Genomic DNA, 16,994 nt, shown 5'->3' with positions numbered 1-16,994 from the left:
AATGTCCAGACTACAATCTAGAACAGAATCTGGGGAGGGGATCCAAGCACTGTTGTTTTTTTAAGTTCCCCAGATGATTTTAATGTCTAACCAAGGTTGAGAACCACTGATAGATGTGCGGAGGCCCTGATGGAAGGATGGGGGCGTAGAAGACTGTCTACTTCCTTTGGTCAAACATCTTACTAACTGCTTTTAGTAATATAGTACAAAATAAACCACATACAACTGTGCTATAGTGAACAAGCCAGAATACTGAGAGGCTGGTTATGATAGACATAATCTGAAAAGCCAGAACACAGTTTTGAGAGGAAGAGAGTAATAAATCAGTTGAGGAACTAAATGTCTTTTTAAAATTTAGTTTTACCTCACTGTTGTTGGTAGATGGCTTGATGTAAAGTTGTATGTCATCTATTTACAAGAAACGCATAATCAATCCTCAATTAATTTAGTGATTTAAGATCCTCAATTAATTTAATGATTTAATTTGTAAAAATTTTCACAAAGGTGTCTTTCCCCTCTAAGATAAATAAAACAAGGTTGAGAAGACTATTGTAAATAATTCAGAGAATTACATAACCTTAGTCCTGACCCAACTCTTCTCTCTTGTCTACGGATGTTCCATATTTGCTTGTGAAGGCACTATCAACCCAAAAGGATTTATTCAATAATTAAGTGTACTATTGGCTACTCTTGTATTAGAACTCAGCTTGATGGAACAGAGGATGAACCAATCTACCTAGGTAACAACAAAAAAGAAATTAGAAGAAAATGTAACACTTCATGTATAATAATCTACTAACTGTATAAAACTACGGTTTTTGAAAAAAGGACAAACCTGGAGATTTAACTGAGCCTCTCTTCCACACTAGTTAAGATCAACACACCTTTAAAACATGTATTAATTGTTTCTTTTTAATATTAGGTTTTATAATTTTAGTACTTAATATCTGCCAGCCCACCCCTCCCTAGGATACACTGCCATCTTGTAACAAGGTGTATGACTTAAAGGTGCGTGAGATCCAGTTTACAATTATTAATTAGCCTCTGGTTTATAATGACTTATTAAACAATTAGAATAATCAAAGTCACAAACCTAGCTAGCTCTAATTACTGAATCTTAGACACAGAAAAGGTATTAGAAATCCACTAGTCCAACCAACATTAAAAACTGAGAGATGTGGAGGAGGTTAACAAACATGCAGGCTAAGAGTCAAATAGAGCACTTAAGTACCAATCTCCTAATTCTAAGTCCAGTGAGCTCCTTCCGCTTGCTACTTTGCCTTAACTCCAGTTATTATTACAAGAAATCATAGCCGAATTGAACCCTAAGTTTTCCTCACTGATTCAGACATCTATCTTGGAATTCCCTTCCTGGAGACTGCTATGGATAGTTCGGGGAATATACGCAAATGTGGCTTCAAGAGCCCTTGCAGCTTTTCTGTTTCCAGCATCGTGTCCCAAAGTCTTTGTGCAGATTCAATTATTTAAACCTTCAAATTGCACTAATGGCTTGGGGACATCCTATATTCAGCTGAGAGCAGCGGTTCTCAAACTTTTTTGTCTCAGGCCTCTTTTAGTCTTGAAAATTACTGAAGATCCCAAGGGCATACATAGGTATTTATCATTTTTAAACCTAAAGGGAAACTGTTAAAATATTTAGTAATTCCATAAATAATAAAACAACAGCCATTAGATGTTAACACAGATGACCCATGTTTAATGAAAAGTGTATTTTCAAAACCAAAAACAGTTCAGTGAGAACAGTACTGCAATTCTCTTTGACTGGTTTAACAGAGTCAGCTACAGACACATATATGTTGCTGCATTCAATCTGTTGTGATGTGTCATTTCTGGTTGAAGAACATGAAACCAAATGTGGCTTTACACAGGGATGACCTTGAAGACCTCCAAAAGGGTCTCAGAGTCCCTTTTAAGAACAGCCAGCTTAGAGGTTGATTCCTATGCCTGCCCTTTTCAGAGCCTGCAGAAAGTAACTGAAGTTTTCATTCCCTTTTTTCCAACAAAGCAGAAATAGGAATAAAGCAAGAGCTATGCAGGGCAGCACATGGCTGACAGTGTTAAAAATCTACCTTTTTTTTTTTTTTTTTTTTTTGTCTTTCCTCTCCCAGCTGCCCCATAATTATAGGTTCTTTCTAGTCTAACGGAAGTACTTGCCAATTTAGGCTTAAATAAGATTGTGAAACAGCCTCTCTCCCAAAAAAGAGGAGTTCTCTTAGCAAAACCTTAATAACGGCTGCAGATCATACCTGTTTAAATGGCATACTTGTTTTTTTCTTTTTGCAACAGGGTACACAGAACATTTTGAACACAAGATATTTTAGAGAGCCAATTCTGGGTAAAATTTAAACAGTTTATAAAATACATATTTTGAAACTGGTATCATAATACTTTTTGTAAAGGTAAAGAAAAAGGTTAAAATCTATTTACATAAAAAATAAGATCAACATTGATTTTTGTGAATACTGGGCATTATGAAACCTTCAATGATTTTCTAGTAGTTCAGCAGCATCGCAGGGTCCACAAATTTCATTAATGGAGAAACAGCCTCAATTCTTACCATCCACAAAATGGATCCAGACAACTGTTCAAACTGATGGGACCCACTCCATCGAGATTTCACTGTGGCTAGACCAAAATCACCTATTTTTACTGTGAGGTCTTCATGAAGAAAAATATCTGAGGTGTAGTAAGTAAAGGAAAACAATAGATCTCATTTTCCTATCAAAGTAAGCATTATGAAAATTTTAGGTAAGAGATCTAATTTCTATAAGCCTGTAATATGATTTTCTTTCCTTGGTAATAATGATATTCCTTTAAAAAGTACAGTTCTTCCTATTTCCTCTTAAAGTTGACATATATGTTTTAAAAAATAATTAGTTCTGTTTGGCCTATGTGACCTGCTTTTAAGATTTTTGGGGCTTGAAACGTGGCAGGGTGAGGTGAGATGCTTTCCTGAGTTTATGGGAAATCGTGAAAACTTTCCCATTAGATTTAGTAACACAGATCCATTCTTTTGGCACTGCTGACAAAGACACAAAGGTTCTTCACTGGAATGAAGTTTAGTTGGCGGACAGGGTCTTGAGCTGGGTTTATGGAGGAAGAAGGAAAAATATGTCTTTCTCACCTCCTCGTTACGTAAGTTACAACTTTCAGTTACATCTGCACCACTGGGGGGCAGCGTCAGAGCACTGACAGAAATGAGTGGGCAGCTGCGCAACTCTCCGTTTTATGGAGCTGACAGAGTGGAAGCACGCAATCAAAAGAGTACTACTGTTAGGAAGACTTGGTAGATTTTTTTGATAATGTTCAAAAGTTCAGAAACCAAAAGCAGGTGGTAGTATCCTGCTTCAGTATCCTCTCATGCAAACCCGTTTATTAATTCTCTTTACAGTATATTGAACTTAGCATGAAAATTGTTTTTACATAATGTGAAGACAAAATGCAGAAGAAAAAGTCAGGATGTTTTCAAACTTCGCAGACAAATTTCAGGAAGGATACTATTACTCTTGAGGTCTCTGTGGATGATTGACTTGGCGTGTAAGTAACTGAAAAACAAAACATCATTTCAACCTGAGTAGGGGTAAAGACTCTGGCCTCAAAATCTATAGAACATATTTAGGGGTGTAAATAAAGACTTATTCAAAATTATGATACAACTGCAAACTATACATTATGATAACCTCTTTACATAAGAATATTAAAATAAACGGTCAATGAATTTAGGATTATAGGAACATATTACTATTACGGTACAGCCAAAATCCTGTATTGTGTTAAAAGACTTTGCTTCATCTTTTACTATTTACCAATACAAACCTTTCACTCCAGCCAAGCCTATTTATCCGTGTCTTTTCAACAGACATTGATATTTAATCCCACCTCTGTGATCGATGCTCCCCTCCCAAACCCATACCCAAATGAACTTTCATTCTATTCTCCCCCATTCATTCCTATCCTTTAAGACTGAACGTTCACTCTAACTTCTGAATGAAGCTTTCCCATGATTAACTCAACTGAAAGTGATCTTTCAGTGTTCACTTATGTAGTAATTATTTAACAGCTTGATTCATGTATTTTTCCCTCTGTGCCTTTGGTTCACTTTCTTTTCAGAATGTAAATTCCACCAGAATATGAAGATTTGATTGATAAAACCATTTTAAAGGTAGTAGTATACATTACTAAAATACCTTCTTTTTTTTTTTTTTTTTGAAGATTTTATTTTTAAGTAATCTCCACACCCAACATGGGGCTTGAACTGATAACCTGAGATTAAGAGCCGCATGCTCCACCAACTGAACCAGCCAGGCATCCCTAAAATACCTTCTTAAAAATACAGAGGAGCTTTACCAGACATGTTAATCTTAAATTAGCTACTAATGGCCACAGTAAATAATCCTATTGTTGATTAGTTTAAAATAGCATATAATAAGAGAAAATTAAGTAATACAGAATAAATTTTCAAAACAGACAAAAATGGTGAGGAGGAATCGTGCTATATAACGTCCCCAGTGAGTCTATTTTAAAGCCGATGATAAATTTAAATTATCTGTTACCCCTAAAAACTGCTTGAGTTCACTGAGGGAAAGGGCTCTGCCTACTTTACTTCTGTTTAGTCTCCAGGGCCTAGCACAGTGCCTGGCATATGGTAAGTATTCAACATGTCTGTTGAGTGAACTACAATGAAATGCATATAATATTCTAGTCAAAGTTATTTTTCTTCATTTGATACTACAGAGAAAAGATACAGGAGACTTCTGAAATTTGACAATGACCATTAGGAAACAAATTTTGCCTTAAAATGACACTTTAAAGTCTAAATGGTATAATCAAAATTATGTAATAAACAGTTAAAAATGGAAGATTTACAATGATTAAGCTTTATTTATGCTTTTATTTTTATTTTATTTTTTATTTTTATTTTTTTTATTTATTTTTGGGACAGAGAGAGACAGAGCATGAACGGGGGAGGGGCAGAGAGAGAGGGAGACACAGAATCGGAAGCAGGCTCCGGGCTCCGAGCCGTCGGCCCAGAGCCTGACGCGGGGCTCGAACTCGCGGACCGTGAGATCGTGACCTGGCTGAAGTCGGACGCTTAACCGACTGCGCCACCCAGGCGCCCCTATTTATGCTTTTACATCTTCATTTAAACTTCCTCATTCTCCCAGAGATCAAGATTTTGAAACTTTCTTCTCAGACAAAATTTTCATTTCAAACTACTGTTTATACAAAGTAACTCCTTCTCTTCCAATTTCTCCCTCGTATCAGTTTACTTCCTGCATAGATTACTGCATTTTAAAGTTTTCTTGTTGTCATGACTTCTTAAACTCAATCTCACTATATCACCCGCTCTCTCTTATGTTGAAGGAAAACATGATGTCATTTATGGGTCTCATTTGCTTAAAAAGTTCTGCAGTGACAGAGAGAGGTACAGATGGAGAGAAAGGGGCCTCAATCAAATGCTTTTTCAAGATGGGGAGACCTTGTCTCCTCTTCAGAAAGAAAGGGGAACAAATGGTGATGGTGCTCAGTGGCGGAGCTTGGTGCTTTGGTCAGATCTGGTATTTAATGCACAGAAAAAGTGTTGGTCTTTGAAAAGAGATTGTTTTCTTTGAAATTAAAAACAACAACAAATGGGTGGTAGAAATGAACTATATGGCAGCATGATTAAGTTATAAGAGAAGATAAAGGTGTTCCTGATGTTGTCAATTTTTTCAACGAATCTGATACAAAGAAATATAGCAAGAATAAAGTCAATAGAAATGTAACCAGAGGGTTGAGGGGAGAAAAAAATTCTGACTGGGAAAGTACTAGATAATTAACAAGATATAAATACAAGTGCTGAGCTAGTGATATAACCCTAGTAGAAGGTGGACAATATAAATCTAACACAGGCCAAAGTCATATACAGCTGCAACCTGAAACAGCACCCCCTTATCCTTGGGTAATCCTTTACTGGTTGAGGGTAGGGAAGGGAACAAGAATAAATTAACTTTACTATAGATTATACAGAAGTCTATCCATTATTTAAAGCAGTCAAATTGGACTCCCTTCTTAACTTTTCAAAGATGTTAAAGAGAACCTTATAGGTTTATAAAAGTAGCAAGAAAGAAAAAACATGCTATAAACTAAATGAGTATCACATCTTCTTGATAGGTTTCCCTTGGGAGTTTCCTTCCTTGAAGCAAAAGTATCCACCTACAGAATCATTTAATCTGAAAGCTGGGCAAATCATCTAGTAAAATTTGTTCTCTATGCTACTTCTTTCAAGCTATTATCCAAGATTCAGCTTTTTAACATTCTTTTAAGAGCTTAATATGATGCCTCAAGAGTAAATACAATACTCTAGATTTGATCCGATCAACACAAACTAGAGCGACTCTCATCTTAATTTTCTCCTTGAACATAAGACCTGAAACCATAAAACTCCTAGGAAAAACAAAATAGGTAGCAAGGTCCTTGACATCAGTCTTGATAATCATTTTTTTTTTTTTTTTGATTTGACACCAAAAAACAAAGGCAACAAAAGCAAAAATAAACAACTGGGACTATGTCAAACGAAAAAGCTTCTGCAGAGCAAAGGGCACAGACCACCAACAAAATGAAAAGGCAACCTACCAAATGGGAGAAAATATTTGCAAGTCATATATCTAATAAGGGGATATCCAAAAAATATAAAGAACTTGTAGAACTCAATAGCAAAAATCCCAAACTGATTAAAAAACAGACATTTTCCCAAAGAAAACATACAGATGGCCAACAGGTACATGAAAAGGTGTCCAGCATCATTCATCATCAGGGAAATGCAAATCAAAACCACAATGAGCTATCACCTCATACCTGTTAGCATGGCTATTATCAAAAAAACAAGAAACAGCATGTGGTGACAAGAATGCAGAAAAAAAGGGAATTCTTTCAAGGGTACACTGTTGAAGAGAATGTAAACTGGTACAGCCACTATGGAAAACAGTATGCAAGTTCCTCAGAAAAACTTAAACATAGGATTATCATATGATCTAGTAATCCCATTTCTGGGTATATACCCAAAAGAATTTATTTTTTATTTTATTTAAAAAAAAAAAATTTTTTTTTTTTTTTAACGTTTATTTATTTTTGAGGCAGAGAGAGACAGAGCATGAACGGGGGAGGGTCAGAGAGAGGGAGACACAGAATCTGAAATAGGCTCCAGGCTCTGAGCTGTCAGCACAGAGCCCGACGCGGGGCTTGAACTCAGGGACCGTGAGATCATGACCTGAGCCGAAGTCGGCCGCTTAACCGACTGAGCCACCCAGGCGCCCCAAGAATTTATTTAAAAAAAAAATTTTTTTTTTTTAACGTTTATTTATTTTTGAGACAGAGAGAGACAGAGTATGAACAGGGGAGGAACAGAGAGAGAGGGAGACACAGAATCTGAAACAGGCTCCAGGCTCTGAGCCGTCAGCACAGAGCCCGATGCGGGGCTCGAACTCACGGACTGTGAGATCATGACCTGAGCCGAAGTCGGACGCTTAACCGACTGAGCCACCCAGGCGCCCCGATACCCAAAAGAATTTAAACCAGGCTCTCAAAGAGACATCTGCACCCTCATGTTTACTGCAGCATTCTTCACAACAGCAAAGATACAGAAACAACTTTGTGTTCATGAGTGAATAAAGAAAATGTCACACATACACACTCACACATGAATATTACACAGCCACAAAAAAGGATATCCTGCTGTTTGCAACAACATGGATGGACCCTGAGGGCATGATCTGCAATGAAACAAGTCAGACAGGGCAATCCAAATACCATATGCTCTCACTTAGATGTGGAATCTAAAAAAACAAAACAAAATTTAATTCATCTTCATCTTCCTTATGTGGGCTAAAAAATTATATCAGCCATTATTGAGAGTATTATGGCAGCCACAGTCACTCTACAGACTTCTATTAAAATTATATTCAGTTCCAACCCTACAGGGTTGTTCTTGCATTGCTCCTACACAACAGTTTTCCCATCCTATATTTGTATGTGTATCTTTCTTTTCTGACCTTGGGTAAGATGTCTTATCTTGTAGACGTGGCCTATAATCTCAGCTGACTGAAATTTTAGTTTTCATTAAAAAATAAGTTTTAAAAGATCAGTGTGCTCTTGATGCCCTCACCTAAGTTATGTGTAAACATGCTAGTCATACTCAGGAGCAGAATGAAACAAAAATCTCCTTCAGCTTAATAGCTTCAGGGATGATGATCGTCATACACTTATGAACCTAGTCCAATTCTCCATGCATTTACATCTCTTGATCCTCTCCTCAACGCCATCATGAGAATTATCACTCAAATGCCTTGCTGAAATGCAATTGCTAAGGCTACATCTGCTGTAGTATTTGCCTGATTTATCGGTGTTGCCTGTTTGTAACAGTCCCAAGTGTCTCTCACTGAAGTTCACTCTTCTTTTCTTGTATTTTCAACTGTTTCTAAAACCCAAGAACTGGCTTCCAAGACATTAGCATTTGAATCCCGTTTCACCAAATGGTACACAATTTCAAAAATGTTCATTAGACTTCATGTAGCAAGCTGAATCTCTCCCCAGAAACCTAGGGAGGGTGTGGCAGCTGACGGGACTAATATGCATGAGGGTGGTGACAATATTTGATCCAAACAATTTCAATTACAGTGTCCCTTCTACTTTGATGCTCTCCACTCTCCTCATAACCACACTGTGCAAAGTGAGTAAGACTGAAGGGAATGAGACTCTGCTACTCCTCTGCAGTCAACAATCATTTATACTTTAAACAATCATTTATATTTTAAATAATTAAAATATCAGGCACCTGGGTGGCTCAGTCGGTTAAGCATCCAACTTTGGCTCAGGTGATGATCTCGTGTTTGTGAGTTCAAGCCCCAAGCTGGGCTCTGTGCTGACAGCTCAGAGCCTGGAGCCTGCTTCAGATTCTATGTCTCCCTCTCTCTCTGCCCCTTCCCCACTCATACTCTGTCTCTCAAAAATGAATAAATGTTAAAAAAAATTAATAAAAAAATAAAATAAAATAATTAAAATACGTAAGAAGTGAAGTTCACACCTTTTCCAGCTGTGTTGTGCTCTGAGTGGCCTAAAATCCATTTTTATGTAGTTTTTGGTTTCTATCGCATTAAAAAAAATCAAACTTATTAAGGTATAACTTGTCTACAACACAGGATGCACCCAATTTTATGTACGGTTTGAGTTTTGCCAAATATATATATACTTGTATAATGACCAGCCACAATCAACATGAAGAATATCCATCACCCCCCAAAACTTTCTTCAGGTATTTCTGCAATTAATAACACCCTCTTCAGCTCAGGCAACCACTGATAATGATTTCTGCCACTAGAGATTAGCTTTGCCTTTTCTAGAACATCACATAAACAAAATCTATGGCTTCTTTTGCTCAGCATAATGATTCTAAGATTCACACACTGGCTGCATGCAGAATTACAGAGTATGGACATACCACAACCTAACCATTTAGCCCTTGGACATTTGGGTTGTTGCTGATTTTTGGCAATTATGAACAAGATACTATGAACATTCAAGTACAAGTCTCTGTTGTTGACTTATGCTTTCACTTCTTTTGGGTAAATAACTAAGACCAGATTGCTCATGTGGTTTTTTTAACTTTAAAAGAAACTGCCAAAGTGGTTGTCCCATTTAAGATCCTTACCAGCAACATGTAAGAGCTCTAGCTGCTCTAGAAACCTTATCAATAATCGGAATGGCTGGTTTTGATGGTAAGAATTCTAGTGGGTGTGTAGTGAGTGGTGTCTTGGAGTTTTAACTTACCTCCCCTAATGTCTACTGATGTTGAACATCTTTGCACATGTTCATTTGCCATTCTTATGCCTTTTAAATAAAGTACTCCAATCTCTTGCCCACTTTTTTTGTTGGATACTTTGTCTTAACTACTGAGTTGTAAGAGTTCTTGTATGGTTTAGATACAAGTCTTTTAATCAGATAATGTATGTTACAAACATTTTCTTAAAATCTGTGGCTTATCTTTTCATTTTTAACAGTGTCTTCAAAAAGCAAAGGTTTGGGGCGCCTGGGTGGCACAGTCGGTTAAGCGTCCGACTTCAGCCAGGTCACGATCTCGCAGTCCGTGGGTTCGAGCCCCGCGTCGGGCTCTGGGCTGATGGCTCGGAGCCTGGAGCCTGTTTCCGATTCTGTGTCTCCCTCTCTCTCTGCCCCTCCCCTGTTCATGCTCTGTCTCTCTCTGTCCCAAAAATAAATTAAAAAAAAAAAAAGCAAAAAAAAAAGCAAAGGTTTAAATTTTGATGAAGTCCGATTTATGAATTTTTTCTTGTATGATCCTTACTTTGTGTATCCTAAGAAATCTTTGTCTTTCTTTAGGCTATAAAGATTTTCCCCAATGTTTCTTCTAGAACATCTAGATTTTCAACTTTTAGTCTTTAATCCATTTCAAGTTAATATTAATGTCTTGTGTTGCGTAAGGGTTAATCGTGTGTTTATTTGTTTATTTATTTATGGAAATCCATTTGTTCCAGCAATATTTGTTGACAGGACTACCTTTTCCACATGAATTGCCTTGACGTCTTGTTAAAAAAATCAACTGACCATAGACTTATGGATATATTTCTAGGCCTTCTATTCTGTTTTGTTGATTTATGTGACCATTCTTATGCCAACATCACATGGCCTTGTGGCTTTATACAAAGTTCCGAAATCTGACACTAGAAGTCCTTCAACTTTGCAAAGATTTTCTTGACTATTCTAGCCATTGCATTTCCAAGTACATTTTATGATCAACTTGTTAATTTCTACAGAAAAGTCTGCTGATATTTTGACTGGGGTTAAAATGAAATCTACAGATCAATTTGGGAAGGAAGACATCTTAATAATATTGAATCTCCTCATCAATGAATATGATACTTCTATGTGTTTTTTGTTTCCTAGCTGGGACCTGCATTAGAGAGGGTATAATCCCCCTTGGAAAATCAAACCTTCTAAGTAAAACATTGGCCTAAAAATAATAAGTGGGAATGTTTTATAAACATGGAATATCATGGTACTGATGGAATAGTAAAAACCCTATTATTCTTTTTAAAAGTTCATTTCAAATACAAGTCCAAAATCAGAAGCATATTTATTTTTTTTTTGTAAAAGCAAGGTAACTCAGTGGAGGAAAGGATAGTCATTTCAACAAATTCTGCTGGGATATCCATATGGAGAAAAAAAATCTTCAACCCTCATCTCATTCCAAACTCAAAAATCAATCTAAAGTGGATTTAAGACCTAAAACTAAAAGCAAAAACTGTAAAACTTCTATAAGAAAAAAATTTCTACCACCCTCATGTACACATACAGCCTTTTAAAGTTTTCAGGATATTTTTGCATCACTGCAAAAAAAAAAAACACTGTTTTTTGCATCACTGCAAAAAAAACAACACTTTTTTTGCATCACTGCAAAAAAAACAACACAACAAAAAAAAAAAAACCACTTTGTGTTTCTTTGGGAGGCAAGCAAAACAGCAATAACTACACTTATACTAATGGGAAAACCAGAGCCAAGAAGACGTAAGAGACATAACCAGAGGGACAGAGTGGAAAGGGCATGGGTTTTGAATTCCAACTGCATCACTTACTAGCCATATGACCTTGGGTACATTTACATAATCCCTTTTAGCTTTAGATTCCTAACCTAAAAAATGGAGGTAATAATGATTACCTTGAAGGGGTTCCTTCTAAAAAAATTTTTTTAATGTTTATTTATTTTTGAGAGAGGGAGTATCAGTGGGGGAGGGACAGAAGGAGAGAGAGAGACAGAGAGAGAGAGAGGGAGAATCCAAAGCAGGCTCCATGCTGGCAGCACATAGTATGATGAGGGGCTTGAAACCAAGAACCGTGAGATCATGACCTGAGCCAAAGTAAGACACTTAACCAACTGAGCCAGCCAGGCACCTGTGAAGGGGTTTCTTCTTTCTTTTAACACGTGTTTATTGAAAGCCCACTATGTGCTAAGCAACAACTGTTCTAAGTCTTGAAGATAAAGCGGAAAAGCCCTACCTCAAGGTGCTTACATTTTAGTACAGAAGATGGAAAAGAAAAAAGATGTGTCAGTATTCTGTGAGTGGGGGGACAGGAAATGATGAGTTGGCAGGGGGTGGTGATTTTAGGGCAGGGAGGGCCTCTTTTCAAAGGACCTTTTGATGAAAGCCTGAAAGGAGGGGAGGGAGAGAGTCACGCAGATATGGGATAAGAGCATAGAAGGCAAAGGAACTAGCAAGGGCAAGGCCCTAAGGGAGGCATGTGCTTCCCAAATTCTAAGAGCGGCAAGAGGGCAAACTGGCTTGCAACAGAGGGAGCAAGAAGGAAGAGCAGTAAATGAATTGAGAGGTAATACGAAAGCAGAGAGATTGTGGTGGTGGTTACCTTGAGGAACTATTGTAAGGACTTTGGCTTTCTTTCTGAGTGAAATGTGAGACGCTGGGAGGCCAGAGGAGCAACATAACCTGAGTTAAGTCTCAAGAAAGACTCTGGGTGCTGAACAATAATAAACTGAAGGTAGGTAAGGGTGGAAGAAGAGCACTAAGCCAGCCAAGAGTTAATGGTGGCTTGAATCAGAGTGAACGGCAGAATAGGAGATGAGAATTTGTCAGATTCTAGGTATACGTTTTTCTTTTAATTTTTCAATGTTTACTTATTTTTAAATGTTTATTTTTGACAGAGAAAGAGCGAGCGAGTGAATGCAACTGGGGGAGGGGCAGAGAGAGAGGGAGACACAGAATCCGAAGCAGGCTCCAGGCTCTGAGCGGTCAGCACAGAGCCCGACACAGGGCTTGAACTCAGACCGCGAGATCATGACCTGAGCCGAAGTCGGCCACTTAACCGACTGAGCCACCCAGGCGCCCCTGTTTATTTTTGAGAGAGAGCACATGAGTAGGGAAGCAGCAGAGAGAGAGAAAGGGAGGCAGAGAATCCAAAACAGGCTCTGCGCTGTCAGTGCACAGCCCAACATAGGGTCTGAACCCATGAATCGTGAGATCATGACCTGAGCTGAAGTCAGACGCTCAAATGACTGAGCCCCCCAGCTGCCCCAAAAATGAAAACAGGATTTAAAAAAAAAAATTTTTTTTAATGCTTATCTTTGAGAGAGAGAGTGTGAGCACATGTGCGAGTAGGGGAGGGGCAGAGAGAAAGGCAGACAGGAGAATCGAAGTGGGCTCTGCGCTGAGAGCCCAATGCAGGGTTTGAATTCACGAACCATGATATCGAGACCTGAGCCAAAGTCAGACACTTAACTGACTAAGCCACCCAGGCACCCCTCTAGATATACTTTAAAGACAGAGTGAACAGGAGATAATAGGCTGGGTGTATTGTGTGCCAACAAGAGAGGAGTCAAAGATAACTACAAAATGTTGACATAAGCAGCTGACAGAACAGAGTTGCCAGTTACTGAGATGAAAGGACTGTAGGAAGAGCAGGCTTGAGGAAAAAGGTCAGGTCCTCAGTAGGAGACACGCTACATATGAGATGTCCATTAGACAGTCAAGCAATGTGGAGCAGACAGCTGGACAGGACAGTTTGGAGTTCGGAGGAAGTGAGTTGGATGGTGATGGGCATATAAGTGGTAACTGAACAGTATTTTAAGCCATGAAACTGGATGAGATCACCAAGAGAATGGAGATTCCTGGAGAATTCCAACATTCAGCGAGGTTCAAGCGTTGAGGAAGAACTAGCTACAAAGGAGAAGTAGAAGGAAAATCAGGAGAAGGGTGCTTCTCAAATTTTAATATGCATCCAAATCATTTAGGGACTTTGCTAAAATATAGTCTCTAATGCAGAAGATCTGGGGTAGCACCTAAAACTCAGCATTTCTTTTTTTAAATGTCATTTCGCAGGGCACCTGGGTGGCTCAGTCGGTTGAGCCTCCGACTTCGGCTCAGGTCATGATCTCGTGGTTCGTGAGTTCGAGCCCCGCATCGGGCTCTGTGCTGACAGCTCAGAGCCTGGAACCTGCTTCAGATTCTGTGTCTCCCCCTCTCTCTGACCCTCCCCCGTTCATGTTCTGTCTCTGTCTCAAGAATGAATAAACATTAAAAAAAATTTTTTTAAATGTCATTTTCACTAATACTTCTTAATGTTTATTTATTTTTAAGAGACAGAGAGAGAGAGACAGCATGTGAGGGGCAGAGAGGGAGACAGAATCCCAAGCAGGCTCTGCTCTGTCAGCACAGAGACTCATGGTGGGGCCTGAACTCACAACCTGTGAGATCATGACCTGAGCCTAAATCAAGAATCAGATGCTTAACCGACTGAGCCACCCAGGCACCCCTAAAACTCAGCATTTCTAAAAGGCTCCCAAGTGGTACAGATGCTACTCAGACCAGATTCTGAGTAGCAAGGGATTAAGGATGGGTTTCATCGGAGAAGGGTATGATCAACTGCAGAATATGTTTCTGACAGTACAAACAGATGGAGACTGTAAATCTAACCACTGGACCCACTAAGAAGTATTTCAGTGGAGTACTGGGACAAAATCCTGACCAGGTGGGATCCACAATAAAAGGCAAGAAGAGAAATTACAGAGTGAATATCAACAACTCTTTTGTCAAGTTTTACTGTAAATAGAAAAATGAGGTGATAACTTGAGGGGGAAGTAGAATCAAGGATGGGTCCTCCATAACTTTTTATTAAGAAATTTTTAAGCATAAAGTTGAAAGAATAGTACAATAATCACCCTACAATCTCCACCTAGATTCAACAATTGTCAACATTCTGCCAAATGTGCATTATAAGGAAGATCTTCTAAATGAAAGAAAATCCAGTAGAAAACGAAAAGCTGAAGATGAGTAGGGGAGATTTACTCCAAAGATGTCAGTGAGTAGGGGAAATAAGACGGGGATCTAGCATATGAAAAGGAAGGGCTGGCTTTCACTCCTAGTGATAAGGCATAAAAATTGAGCATGAACACAGGCGGGTGGGCAGATGTGGTGGGTGCTTCTAATTTTCTCAATGAAATCACAGGCAAGGAAACCAGCTGACTGTTCTTGGAGGAGAGGTGTTGAAGGTTTGAGGATAGAGAAGGTAAGACACCCTCTAGGAGAAAGGAAGAACGAACAATCTTGAAAAAAAGTATGGCTGCTGTATTCCATTAAGAGCCCACTTGAGGTGTTGAAAAGACTAAGTTGGAGAAGCAGCAACGTGTAAAGGAATATACTCTGACACCAAAGTGTCAGCGCCAGGTTACTTGATCTCTCTAAACCCTAGTTTCTTTATAAGTAAATGGGGATAATAATAGGATATACCTCACAGGGCTATTGAGGATTACATGAGGTAGCATATGTAAGTACACAGAACAAAGTCTGGCACATAGTAAGTACTTGCTAAACACATTACTGCATATATAAAAAACCAGAGAATGTAGCTGGTATAAGAAACAGAAGGAGAGGGTAAGTTACTAGTATGTAGCAGAGGTGGGGTCAAAACAGTATTTACTGATCAAGAAAGATATTTAAAATAAGAATGAAAAAAGGTAAAACCAGTGCGAGTCCATACTTGGAACAACAACATAACTCACTGTGTATACTATTAAGTACCAAATTCTGAAAGGACACACAATACACATCAGAATATTAATGGTGATTATCTCTCGGCGGATTACTGGTGCTGATTTATGTTCACATTTCCTGGGTGTTCTCCAGTGACTATGTATTCCCTATAATAACTTTTATTTTGAAATTAAGAACTGCACCAAAGGCAATCACTGCAGCAATCACTCATATTTCTCACCATAATTAATTCTGTTAAAAATTTTCCACATTGGCCTCCCGGTTTTCACAGTTCATAAAACTTATGAAGGTAAAACACAACTATGGAGTCTTTTGTTTTAAATTAAAAGACAGAAATAATCAACGTGTTATAGATAAAACAACTGCTCTTCTCTCCCTGATAGCTGTCCCCATGCCGATCCCTTCCACCATTCTTGCAAACCACTACTCAATTTGGTGTGTGTCTGCTAATCCTTATTTTAATACTTTTGCATACTTATGTACACCTCTCTTAAAAAAAAAAAACCCACATATAAAAATGTTTTGTTTTTAAAATTTCAAGTGGTCTCATGCTATAGCTTTTCTCACCTGATACTGTATCTTAAAGCTAATGCTGATACGTAATTCATTTCTGCTGTGTTATTATTCTCCTGTACAGAGGTGCCAATATTCTATTTATCCAAGTCCTCTGATGGACATTTAAATTTATAATTTTTCACTGTTATATATTTTCCTGCAATACATCTCTTCCCATATAAACCTTTTATGGAACAAAAGCTGGCATCTCTTGGGTCTTGGGGCAGGTCAGGTACTCTCCATTTTATCAGACCTTCTGGAGCACACCAGGGGTGGCCGGTTGCATCAGGTGCCAGTAAGCAATTCCCCTCATCTTTCTCAACACGCAATTCTGTCTGAATTCAGGTATTCTGCTAATCCCAGTGGGTGAAAAATAGTACTTTAGTTTTTATTTTTCTGATTACCAGTACCCTCTTTTGTATCATTGTTCTTATCCACTGGAAAATCATGCTCACTATAATTAAATATTCTTTGATCAACTGGAATTATTTTCAATCATTGATACACGTTCACCTCTTTTCAGCTTTAATTCATCCTTCCATCTTTTTTTTTAACTAGGTTTATTATCTTTTTTTAATTTTATTTTTTTAAATTTACATCCAAATTGGTTAGCATATAGTACACAACAGTGATTTCAGGAGCAGATGCCTTAGTGCCCCTCACCCATTTAGCCCATCCCCCCTCCCACAACCCCTCCAGTAACCCTGTTTGTTCTCCATATTTATGAGTCTCTTCTGTTTTGTCCCCCTCCCTCTTTTTATATATTGTTTGTTTCCCTTCCCTTATGTTCATCTGTTTTGTCTCTTAAAGTCCTCCTATGAGTGAAATCATATGCTTTTTGTCTTTCTCTGACTAATTTCACTTCGC

At 38.2% G+C, this 16,994-nt stretch overlaps 1 protein-coding gene across 7 annotated transcripts in view; it reads right to left on the bottom strand.

Annotated features, from left to right (window-relative positions):
• Positions 1–16,994, bottom strand: part of BRAF (B-Raf proto-oncogene, serine/threonine kinase) — a 172,156-nt gene that overhangs the window by 18,893 nt on the left and 136,269 nt on the right. For 6 of the 7 annotated variants that reach the window (XM_058724070.1, XM_058724072.1, XM_058724071.1 and 3 more), the window contains 2 exons: positions 3,520–3,566; positions 2,579–2,697 (listed from right to left, as the gene is read on the bottom strand). In XM_058724070.1, coding sequence (XP_058580053.1) covers positions 2,579–2,697; positions 3,520–3,566 — 166 coding nt within the window. Of the gene's footprint in view, positions 1–364; positions 409–2,578; positions 2,698–3,519; positions 3,567–16,994 lie in introns of all 7 variants that reach the window. The other variant, XR_009260197.1, reaches the window with a different exon arrangement.

The sequence above is a fragment of the Neofelis nebulosa genome, chromosome 4, assembly GCF_028018385.1.
Source record: "Neofelis nebulosa isolate mNeoNeb1 chromosome 4, mNeoNeb1.pri, whole genome shotgun sequence".
NCBI lineage: Eukaryota > Metazoa > Chordata > Mammalia > Carnivora > Felidae > Neofelis > Neofelis nebulosa.
This window is presented reverse-complemented; position numbering and strand designations above follow the sequence as displayed.